The sequence below is a fragment of the Brachyhypopomus gauderio genome, chromosome 9 (genome assembly GCF_052324685.1).
Source record: "Brachyhypopomus gauderio isolate BG-103 chromosome 9, BGAUD_0.2, whole genome shotgun sequence".
NCBI classification, from domain to species: domain Eukaryota; kingdom Metazoa; phylum Chordata; class Actinopteri; order Gymnotiformes; family Hypopomidae; genus Brachyhypopomus; species Brachyhypopomus gauderio.
The window spans coordinates 6,715,814-6,728,844 of NC_135219.1; the positions used below are offsets into that span (position 1 = coordinate 6,715,814).

At 40.2% G+C, this 13,031-nt stretch overlaps 1 protein-coding gene across 1 annotated transcript in view; it reads right to left on the bottom strand.

Annotated features, from left to right (window-relative positions):
- enpp1 (ectonucleotide pyrophosphatase/phosphodiesterase 1) overlaps nucleotides 1-13,031 on the bottom strand; it is a 51,698-nt gene that overhangs the window by 26,777 nt on the left and 11,890 nt on the right. The window contains exon 3 of the mRNA XM_077016714.1: nucleotides 6,751-6,811. Coding sequence (XP_076872829.1) covers nucleotides 6,751-6,811 — 61 coding nt within the window. The remainder of the gene's footprint in view (nucleotides 1-6,750; nucleotides 6,812-13,031) is intronic.

Genomic DNA, 13,031 nt, shown 5'->3' on the forward strand with positions numbered 1-13,031 from the left:
GATAGCGTTTTGCATTTATTGTCCCTGTGTTTCCCATGTCCCTTGTGGGTTATTTTATGAAGTTCGTGATCGCTGTATTTCGCGAGTTTGTTCAGTTTGTTCTCATTGTTTATTCTATCGTTTGTTCCTGTCTGTTCTATTATCTTGCCTTGTTTCGTTCTTGCCCTAGTGTCATTAGCCTATGCCTATTTCCCTATCCTATTCGGACTGCCTACCTGTTATGACCCGTGCCTGTTCTGACGATCACGAATTTGGAATCCATTCTAATAAATCTCGCTCTCCTCAGTGTTTGTGTCCGCCTTTTCGCTCCGCAGCGCGCTATGCGTTACACTGGCCATTGAAAAACCCATATTGGTCAACCACAAAATTGTAGCCTAGATGTGCTTTATAAATGCATTTCATGTCATCATAAGACAGAAATTCCCTTAAGTTAGACTAAAACAGTGGTGAATCCGAGTTTAATTTATTGTGTTCATGGTTATAAAGTCTCATGCTACAGGTTAAGTAAATTCATTGGGTCTGGTTACACATTTTGTTGATGTGGTTAATTATTTAATTGATGTAACGGTCTGCGTGACGGAGAACATGGAGGCGGACACAAACGCTGAGGAGAGCGAGATTTATTGAATGGAATTCCAAAGGCAGAGTCGTAATACCGGGCAGGGGTCATAACAGGTTGGCAGTCCAAACGAGAAATGTACACAGGCATAACTTACAATACACGGAGAATACGCAAACAAAGAACACCACAAACACTGACTGAGCAAACAAACGAAAAGTAACACTGACCGATTCATAGCACAAAGGGGCTAACAGCACAAAATAACTGACACCAGATATGGGAGATACAGAGACTATATATACACATGGGACTAAACCAGAAACAGGTGAAGACGATGAGAACACGGGCGTGGCGGACAGTGGAAACCGGGGCAACAGACAAGCTGGGCTTGATCAAGGAGCAGGGAACAACACAGACACAAGGAAACAGGGAAACCTGAGTGACAGCTAGGAGAGGGGGCGTAGCCCTACGTGACAATTGAATTTAAGAACTTGATTTAAAAGGGTATTTTCCAAGTAAACTTAATACAAAAGAAATACTCCAGAGAACCGGAGTATGCGTTAAATTAGGGGAGGCACCGCCATACCGTCATTTTCATGTTTATTTATGATGTACCCTACCTAAAAGATGCTTATATCTTAACCAGCACCTTAGGAAAGGGTTGCAACTCTATAATTGGACTGAGAAATGAAAAATGATAATGCTTATCCGAAATGATCCACGCATACGCCAGGTTGCATTGATCAAACAGATGGGCGATGTGTGGGAATTGGGATGTTCCATCCAGAATGGACAACAAGGGGGAACTATTAACAAACTGAATGCACGATAATGATGTTACTGGTAATATAACTTGTCTTGTCAAGCAGGTACTTGAGTGCACAGATGTGTATTGTAATGTATAATGAGTTGGTTAATATGTAAATATGTTATTATGTATTCACCTGCATTGTGGCATCCAATGTACTCATGGATTCACTGCAGGGTCAAGCGTATAAAGGGGGCCAGCAGGGGGGAACTAGGGAGAGTGCAAAGGTAGTCTGAACTTCATAGACTGTGTTGATCAGAATCAGAGATGGGGACTCGAGTTTGGGACTCGTACTCGAGTTGCACTTAAGTCGCATATATAGTGACTTCAGACTCAACTTAGACTTGCATTCAAAAGACTTCCAACTCGACTTGGACTCGTGATTTGAGACTCGTGAACAATCTTTTATTTGTAATGTTCTTCTGTGTTTCATTTGACAATCTCTTCTCCGCCCATCTGTATGCTATTCACTTCCCGCTGACGAGGGTCTGCGCGACAGGTATAAACCTAGCTTTATGTGACACCATGTGCGCGCCGCAAACCATCGCGATTATGGCGGCGCCGGTGAGTACACTCGCTTCTGTTCCAATATTCATAACAAGTTTTGTGTACAAAAACTTGCCTGAAAGGTTATTAGCATCTGCTACAAACAAGCTTAGTGTCACAGTTAGTGTGTTACTTATAACAACCTAATGTTTATCCAATTAGCTTGGTATTGACTTGCCACCAATGCACCAGTAGAGAGGGTGTTCAGTCATGGAGGCCTCATAATGCGCCCTCACCGAGCCAGGCTAAGTGCAAGTACCCTGTCAATCCTGATCTTTAAAAAATGTAATGCATTAGTTGCATAAACAACTCTACTTACAAATCTACTTACAAAATTCCAGTGTTTCAGACAAACATTTGGTTGAAATGTTTAAAATCATAAGCAACTACATAAACATGAATCAACACCAATGTAATCTTATCATGCTTTTGTGTAGTGTGCTGTGTAACATCAAAATGCCCTGTAAGTCACTCTGGTCACAAGCTGTACAGTGGCGGATGCTGGTCTTTCAAGGAGAGGAAGCTCAATTTCGGCTTGAGTGATATAAGTCAGTCTCCAAACACAAGCAGCTACAACAAAAACCACCAGAAATAGAAGCTCGATTTGTCGCTAGTCGTTTTTAACGAAGAAAATGCCGCTAAGAAGATTAGGAAAATCTCCGGTTCAACTCGGAACAGAATTAAAATAAAAATTAAATTAAATGCTCCCGCGGAGGTCTACACCAAAAGATCGCTGATTCGCTCATTTCGCTGTCAATCAAAAAGGGATTCAGCTTCAGACAGATCATTCAAGATCATTCAATCATCATGCAGAAGCTGAGCGTCCAGGCCAGCCCACTACGCCATAGACCCCCAGAGACGCTGAGCGTCCGATGGGCGGGACAAAGCCCAGCATTTATCCAATGACTCGTCTCGTTTCGCTGCACTCTTTGCTTCGCTATTGAACTCTGTAGACGCTCAGCGTCCACAACGTTTAAAGCGCTGTGAAGCTGCGGGACTGAGTGAGAGGAAAGCCGCGTCGTTACCAGTGATAAGAAGCTGATCCTGAACAAAAGTCGAGCGCGTTGTAGCGCATATTTAGTCAATGACGTACACACAACAGTATATGTTTGATCACTTATTTTTTTACATTTTAGGGGAAGCTGAGTTTCCCTTGCAGTCTTAGAGCAATCGCCACTGGTGCAGACAGAGACTCCATTAGATCACATACCCGCTCTTTCTTGAACGTATGTCCGTCACGTCACACACTTATCTTTTCCCTGATCATTGTTGTAGCGGAGACAGCAGAATATTTTTCATTCTCTGGCTCTGAGGGTCTACTGTAAAAATCACAGGAAGCACATCCCTTCATAAAGTTTAAAACTAACTATCTCTGGTCCTTTAAGGTTCCTGCAGCATGAAGTGAAAAATGCTAAAAAAAGGTTTTCTTTCAGCCCCTCCACTGAGGACCCAAAGTTCATGACCCCAGAACTGAGGAAACCTTCTTATCAGATTCACCAGGACCTAGTGTGAGGAATTATGGCTTCCACCAAGGAACAGGGCCTCATTTATGGCCTCCTTTGTTTACCTAAGCACAAAGCATTGCCTTTGGAATTTGTGAACAGACCTATATCCAAGAATGCCAGAATTGACCATGATTCTTATAACTCTATATTCTGTGATAGGTACTGGATTCTAACCCCTTTTAGGGGAAGCAGCTCTTCAAGACCATTCCACAGACACCAAATTTGGATTCATTCTAATAAAGGAAAGGATGAACTGTAGCTAATGAATACAGGATTACCTGATCATTGAGCCAGCAGTATTCAGTTTCTGGAACATAACTAGACAATCCTATACGTTGCAATCAGGACTGTTGTTTGAACATAAAGATTAAATCCTGTCTCATTATTATTACTTTTCTGTGCCTGTTGATATGTAATTATTTTTTTTCTTTGCCATGGTTCTGTGCCTTAGTTCTTGCAATGCTTTTGTTTCCAACTTTGAATATGCATAGGCATGACAGCTAGTCCCTCCCTTCTTGCAACGCCCTTGGATCAATACTAAAACTCCGTAACCTAGTAAAAAAAGTTGAATTTGAAGTCGGAATTAGGAGTTGGAAAGAAGCCAAACATCGCTACAAGAAATGTACCAAGATTTCCACGGAAACATCAATCTCAAGGGAATCCAAGAACTAAGTATACAAGTAAAGCCCAACACCTCTTTAGCTGCGAGTTCTAACGCGTGTCACAAAGTTATCTTGCCTCCCATGTTTGTTTGTAGTTGTCTTCGGAAGAAATTAATACAAATTCTACAGTAGCGCATAACGACTGGCGAGCAAGCACACCTGTCCATGTCCACAAATCCTTGATTACTCAACCAAGTGTACAGCAGATCCGCTCATACATTGTCTCTCAACTTCACCGTACAGCTGGGTCACTGTGAGTGCTTGGTATAACCTCAGAAAGTCCACTTGGATTGATTTTGGACCTCAAAATACTGCGTATTCCTGCTGGTACCAGTGGACAGCCATCCGAGCCTGGAAGACTCTTGCCCCAAGTAAGGTGCCTTAATTCATCATGCCACTATGATGCCAGTCTTGTATTGCTGGCATCATTTATACTCACTATAGGATTAGCTTCTCCTACCAAAGATACATACATTTTAGCCAGTTCTTTGGTTACATTGCAGACCTAGCTTTCATCTAATTTTAGCATAGATATAAGACATGCCAGTATCTTCCAGATAATAATTTCATCCATATGGCATTTTCCTCCATTTTCATTTACTTTAGTCATCATAGCTTTTGAGTTGGTTAACATTGGTTTAAATGGTCTGTGGAGTTTTCTGTTTCATAGTTAGTTTAACTTCAGTTGGGTCGTCCTCCCTCTGATTCAGTTAATAGTTTGATTAACTCTCTGAACCTAAACCAAGTTTCAACCTTATGCATTGTATGCATTATAACATTAAATTGTTAATATCTATTGATCAATAAAATTTGCATTTGTTAATTAAAACAATTACTGTGGCAAATGTATTTCAACCAGTGGTGTAGGGTCACTGCACAGACTCTGAGTTTCACCTTTGGTAATGAGACTGATATCATCATTTAATCTATTCCAGTTATCAAATACATATTTCCCTGAAATTTCAGGGTGGTGCCCCTTATAATTATTCATAATCAATCAATATATCACTACATTGTTTATACTTTTACAGCTGCCTTTACAGAGCTCATTGCTGCTTCCTGCCAACGCTGCTGCAGAGTGTTTTTTTTAATGTTGCGATTGTTTTTCTAAATTGTAATAACAATTTTCATACTGTTCTTAACCGTTTGCCTTCCTAGACTTTTCTACTGTCCAATTTTGGTGAGCCCGTGTGAATTGTAGACTCAGTTGACTGTAGGCCTACTTAGCTGATAGGAGAGGCATCCAGTAGTGTCATCTGCTTCAAGGTTCAATGTGTTGTGTGTTTAGAGATGCTCTCCAAATAACGACTTGTTACAACCGAGGTTTGTTGAGGTACCGCTGCCTTTCAGCTAGAACCATTCCGCTATTCTCCTCAGACCGCTAGCAAGGTTTCCCTGACGTAAACAAGGTTTCTCGCCCAGTGAACTGCTACCGACACCAATTTTCTCTTTTTTTGACCATTCTCTTTAATGTGCATGCGGGCCCAGCATGAATTTGACGTCAAAGCATGTATTAAACATTGAATTAAAAATGTCTTTTTCCATCTACATGCATAACAATTTTTAGCTGTCTACATGCAGGCAATCGTGAGAAATTCGGTTTTGAAGTTGTTGTTGAAAAGATGTGGACCATGTGGGTCTCTTTAAATCTCATAGATCAGGGGTTCTCAACTGGTATCAGCCTGGGACCCACATTTTCTCATATTGATTAAGTCTTGACCCACTTTTATACAATACAAATATTATGGCAAATTAAAAGGGTAAACAACTGGTGGTTACCATGGCAACAAGAATGGTTTGCATGTCTGAGACGTGCCAATCTGTCTTTTTTTTCAAGATAAAAGCAGAGTACAAAACCAGAAGATCATTAATTATTGTTATTATTATTTACAGGCTGTCCGTGACCCACCCGGAACGTGTCCACCATGATTAGGCTATATAGATGATTGTGCATGAAAATTCCAGTACATGAGCAGTTGATAAAATACTCAGACCAACTACTTTAGTACCATTTTAAAAAATCACTTAAATTACCTTTCTTCTCCATTCTAATGCTCAGTTTGAAATTCAGTAAACCTTGTCACGGTAGGCCAGGCCAGCCCCACAGAGGAGCCCCCGACTTCACCACACTCCACCTACTGAGTTGTCATGTGATAGATATTTTTGTTACCAAGCAGTTGACCTTACTCAAATAACACCAAAAAAGCCAGTGGTGTTATAATCTAGAGAAAATTCATGGTGCATAATCAGTATTAGACTCTCCTCAATTCCATATTAACAATGCATAAAGTCCAGATATTACAATGACTGACATGGACAAGATTCCATGCAATTGACTCTCCTTCCATTTCTTCCAGTATCCAAAATAGTAAAAATTAAAATGAGGGCATATAAGAAGCTACTAAACCATCCACAATCATTGCAGTGATGACTTTATGCATCCTCTATGGACATTGTAAAGTTATATGCATGTGATTTTGTATCCCCACACACACCTCTGATAAGTGGCAGTGACCCAAGATCATTCCACAAGCCAGCTGACATACATTTACTGATCTCACAGCAATTCTTGCTCAGAACACATTAAAGCTGAATAATTGTGCAGCTATTGCAGTTATTAACATCATTTAATATACTTGTAAGTATATAATAAGTATATAATGTTACCCTTTAGGACACTGTGGTCTCTTGATGTCCTCACACTCCTCTTCAAACCATGTCTTTTCACCTAGAATAAAAGAAAAAGTGAAATAAACTCAGTTGTACACACTACCAGGGTCAATACTAGCAGGCAGGGATTGGGTGAAATGGCAGCGTATCAAAGAGTCAAGTCAGGACACAGCTTCATGCACAAATACCAATTTTCAAGTGCAAATCATGTATCGACATTGATGTTTACGATTTGACAAATGCAAAACTACAAAAAGGATAAAGAGGGCTTAGTTTGCACAAAAAATATAGGATAAAAATATAGACAAATGGCCAACAGTAAAGGAGACAGAGGTGTGAAAGTATGTAGGTGATATGTGTAAAGTCATCAATTACAGTAAAGTAGTGGCAAGTAGAAAATCTATTTATAGTTGACACTGGGTGTTAATATACTAGTGATCAAAAGAACTAAACAAAACCCAGTTGGAGACAATGGTGAGGGGGCAGAGTTAGAAATGGCAAGGGAGTGACAGTCTGGAGTATGAACAAACCCACATGGAAAACCAAAACAAAGCTGTGACAGGTAGACAGAGGTCGGGCTGAAATTAACAAGACACCAAGACAGACAGGTGGAGCGGAGCCAGACATTACATTAGGGTTGTAACTGCATACTGATGAACAGCAAAATTATTCTAGTGTAAAAGGCCAAAAGCTAAACATGATGAGGCAAGATGGACAGGTGATATAGGATTGAGTGTATCCATGTATGCAAATGACCAAAGAAACAGAGCAAGGAGGAGCTTCATACATTTTGGAGATGGAATACTCAAAATTGGTTTGATTAAGACAGGCTAGAAGACCACAAATAATTTAAACAGTAGCAAGATTCCACAAAAATCACCACAGAAAGCAAATATCCAGAATGAGAATTTTTCTGATTAAATTATCTTAAATTTTCCTGTTTAAAAAATTGACAGTTTTGTCATGTAGTCACCCATGAATGGAACTGTAATACTTATTAGGTTAGTAATAAGTCTCAGATACCCCTGTTCTACTGTGAAATACGTTCTCAGACTATGTGTTGCAACACCCTGTGTTGCCTCAGTATTTGTTGAAAAACTGCAATGGAGCCTCATATTCCATTTGTTGAATGCAGTGGCCTCTGTACCAAAATGGTGCCCTCTAGATGTACTTGCTATAATTCCTTCGCTTCATTCAATCATTAATCTTTTAAACCACTCAATCCAGTTCAGGGTCACAAGGGGCCAGAGCCTATCCCATCAGCACACGGCACAATGTGGTGCCTCAGAGATATTCATGAAATTTTTGGAATTATCTGACACAGATGTGGCAGTAAATATTACTTAATTTGTTACGTAGTCTGGACAACGACCCAGTTTTCAATGAGCCAAAGTTCTCAAGGTAACAATTATTAAGACCCTTATTAAGACCCGGACCCCTCCCTTTGGGCATGTGTAGACATAGTCTGCCTCTATATATGTACTTGCGGTGGGTGTGGCTGTTTGTGTATGTGTTCATCCATCTCATTAGTCCAATGTGTTACACGTGGTCCTCATTATATGTTAAGTATATATCGTGTGCATTAGTCTTGTAAGTGACTCACAAAGATGAGCACATTTGCATAAGTATGCATAAGTGTTACATGTGATTTGCTAAATACATGGTTTTGGAGCATGAGACAGAGCACAAGGGGGACGTTATTTGTGCCTATTTGCAGAGGTGTACTTGCGAGGCAGAGGAGGAAGGACTAGGGGGTTTTATCGAGAGCTCTCTGATCGAGTGGGGAGAAACAGCTCCAGCCAGGTAGTAAGGTACTCATCCCCCCTGCCCGACGAGTACTGTCTAGGCACAGCCGTGACAGAGTGAACTCCCCCAGAGTTCGAATTCGGAGAGGAGGAGGTCAGTCCACCCCCTCCCTGAGCTCAGAAGTCACCGTAGAATACGGGAACAGCGGGAGTAGTCAATGTACATGGCCGAGACTGAGATGTATGGGCAGGAAAGCAGCAGCCCTCCCCCGTCGAAATATTCAGAAGACTCAGAGTTCCACGGGGAGGGAAACGTTAATCCATTGAGCACGAATAGTCTTTTGTTTATGCAGAGGAGGTACGTGAACCAGGAGATGACGGACATATCCTCATTCCCGCGGAGTCCAAGGCGGACCCAGAATGCCTCAAAAGAAAGTTCAGGACAATGTGCAACCCTCAAACAAACATTACGATGGAAAGACATAAATTCAACACAGGCAACCAAAGGGCTGGTGAGTCTATCGAATGCCATGCGATTTAGGAACGCTAAGAGCTGCAACTTTGTAGAACTTAGTGAAGATCTTGTCAGAGATAGGCTGGTCTGGTGGTAATGACCAATTCAGAAAAGTTCTGTTGCGTGACCTGACCATAGCTAAGGCCATTTCAGTATGTCAGATACACTAAATACTGAAAGAGAATAACAAATTGCTAATGTCCCCACATAGCTCCGTTACAAATATGGATGCTCTTTAAACCAGGTAACTACCGGTAACAGTGATCTGGACAAATCACAGCTCATTACCAATTGTAATAATTGTGACAGTAATTGTGTGGCAAAAATAATTGTTTTCGCCAACAATGTAATGCATGTAAGAAAATGAACCAAAAAGGAGTTTGATGGGCAAAGACAGAAAAAATTGGTCCACAAGGTAGGCATGGACCAAGAAGAGGACGGTGCTAGTGATACCTACTATGTAAATGGAATAACACTGAACATAATGGTAGATTCTGCATGCACACAGTTAAATGACCAGGAAGAGGCTTATACTACCTTGCAGTTAAATGACAATATGGTTGAAATGAAAGTGGACACAGGTGCTAAGTGTAACGATCTCTCAGTGAAAACGTTTTGAAAGTGTGAAAAAAAATGAACAAATACAGCCATGCAATAAACCTAACCTTGTTGCATAAAGTGGTAGTAAGATACGTTAACTAGGACACGTTGACTTATACTGCCGGTAAGGGGTCAAAGGCTATATCCTACCCTTCTTTGTTATCAATGAGAACGTGCTGGCATTCACAGACCGGCCTTTAAAGTGTGTAAATACGCTGCTCTAGAGTACAGTGGTGGCATGCACTGTAAAAAACAGAACTTAAAATTGCTCACCTTACTATGATTTTTAGTTTAGCTGAGCCAAAAATAATTAATTGCACCATAAACTATAACAAAGTAATTGGATCAGCTTACTTTATTGAGTTTCTTGTTAAAAGTTGATCTGACCTTACAACCTGCATTGTCAAAACATACAAATTTTAGTTGAACCCTAGTTAAGGCCAGGCCAACTCCTCTGCGCATGCTCAATTTGACTCCTTAGTTGAGAACGGGGCGGGGTTTGCGATTTCTGCCAGAATTGGACTCCGGACATCTTCAAATGGATTTCACCTGCGGCAAGCAGCGACCTACACTATTCTGACCTGAATATTAACGTCCAAATGCGTTTTGTCATTTGTCTTATATGACCCAACTTTTTACGTACATGTGAAATTTACGTACATGTGAATTTACGTACATGTGAAATATACATTATTGTGACTCAAGGTCACTACCAAATCTGTCTAATATTTTGAGTGTGTATGATTGAAGGAAAAATTACATTATGCGTCAGATGAAGATACAAGTTGACATACTGAGAATTAACCTCAAATTTCCAGTGAAGTCTGAATAATTTTTTCACCTTTACATAAGCTATTGTAGTTAGCGCAGCAGTCGCCTCTTTGATCACAGCCTGCAGCACATGAACAAAGGCTATTGGGCCACCTTTCTTCACCACAGCACAACTTGGAACATGTCCAATGCTGGCCTGACAAAAAAGATGTCACAGAAATGGAGTTGGACAAACATTAGTAAAAGCTGAAACAGAGGGTCGTTTGAAAAAAACAATAAGAGTCCTGTCCACTGGGATCACAACGAACCCAATCCAAGTCATTGCTATCCTATTAAAAAACAACCAATATCAGTTTGTGAGATGTGCATTTATATTTTTCTATTGTCTTACTCAAACATTTCCTTTTAAAGAGCAGAAATAACTTGACCGATTGCCACTGACCGTAAATACATTTTAGCTATACAGTTCACCAAGGTGCTCTCAATAAGGATAAGAATATACTAGGTAATTGAGAGAGATCATTCCAACTCTATTGGCATCACAAGGCCAACTCCAACCTGTAAGTAGCTAGCTAGCCATACTATGAGGTTGTATCCACTTTTGCTGGTTGGAGTTTGAGCACTGTACAAGTTTCATGGAAAGCTAAAACTTAGATAAAACTAAGAGTTTAATTTGTACTCCATTCAAATTCAATCTTTGTGTTATTATTGAGGTTGAAACCAGGCCCTTCCTGGTTCATTTCTACATAATCTCCAAGTCATCCCACCCTCTCTCTCTCTCTCTCTCTCTCTCTCTCTCTCTCTCTCTCTCTCTCTCTCTCTCTCTCTCTCTCTCCTCTCTCCTCTCTCTCTATTCTCTCTCTCTATTCTCTCTCTCTATTCTCTCTCTCTCTCTCTCTATTCATCAGATTACCCCATTGATCCAAAAAGTTAAAAACTTAAAATGTAATTTTAAAGATAATTTTGTTAAGAAATTGTTTACAAATATGTGACAGGAGAGGGAGTGCAAAAAAAAGAGGAAGCGATCATGCCCGTCTCAGGGAAAATGAATGAATAAAGTGCACAAACACAAAACCCATGGCATAATACAAATTAAGGATACATTTTTACATTTTTTTACATTTTATGGCATTTTGGCAGACGCCCTTATCCAGAGTGACTTACATTTTCATCTCATTTTTATACAAGTAAGCAATTGAGGGTTAAGGTCCTTGCTCAGGGGCACCTCAGTCATGGCATCAGGCCTGGGGATCGAACCCACGACCCTCCGGTCACAAGACCAGTTCCCTAACCAGCAGGCCATGACTGCCCCCGGATACAATAACCAGCAGTCAACTGATGCAAAGACAAGTCACATATAGACAGACAAACGACCCTCAGATGTCGGTTTTCCTAATGGGACACAACCAGTGTTGCGAATAACGCCGTTAAAAATAACGGCGTTAGGTAACGTCGTCATTTTGTCAGTAACAGGATAATATAATTAGTTACTTTTCCTGTCGTTACAACGCCGTTTACGTTACTGGTCATTAAAAGCGGTGCGTTACTATATATTGATATACTAATCCGAGCGGACCGCTGCCCAGGCTAGTGAGGAGTAACAGATCTCGAAAGGTCACAGTTCTCGGTGTAACACCTGTTTAACTTAACAAGTCAGTAAGCGATTGGCTAAGGCAGCGTTATGGTAGCCAATCAGAGCCAGTGTTTTTACACACGTTTTTAATCGGAGAAGAGGCCGAAATGGCGTCAGGTGCAAGCTGAAGAAAACTAGAACTTTCAAGGCGATATAAACATTATTTAAGAAAATACTTGAAGTTCCTGAATGTCTACCAGACTGGGTATTTGATTTATTTAATTAAGAATAGAGGTTTTATTGTTAAGTTTACTTCTGTTGTAAACAAACCAGTTGTCTCAGGTTGAGAGAATTTAATTTAATTTCATAGATGTAAATGCACTTTATATAGTGTAACTGTTTACTTTTGCTTTTTTTCCCCCAAAGATTTGGGATTTTAAAGGATTTTATCCTGCACTGGTCTGTGGATGTGCAATAAATATCAAAAGTTAAACAATTTTCTGATCTACTCATTTCAACTGACTGTGAAAACTGCTTTAAAAAAAACTTAATTAATTGGCATATAACCTTTTTTAAACTGTAACGCAAATAGTTACTTTCCCTGGTAACGAGTTACTTTTATTATAGAGTAATTCAGTTACTAACTCAGTTACTTTTTTGAACAAGTAGTGAGTAACTATAACTAATTACTTTTTTAAAGTAACGTTCCCAACACTGGACACAACCCACAACGTCACAACAACAAGACACCAGCTCAATCCAAAATGGTGACTGGGTACGTTCTAGGTGCTCAACCGTTAAAACAGTACGTTCTTCCAGTAGGCACCTGGGCAGTATGCAGATAACCTCAGCCATACTCCATCTGCCATTTTCATCACATGATCATAGTTAAATGCTCCAGTTGAATCATGGGATAGAACAGTATGCTGCAATTGCATACTTCAAAATGGCTCCAGATTCACTAAGCCATCCAGGTAATTTTCACTTACTATTTAAAGCATACTATGTATTCAAACATACTACCCTTTATCATGTACTGATTTGGCATACTATATGGGAGGGAAGTACGGCATTT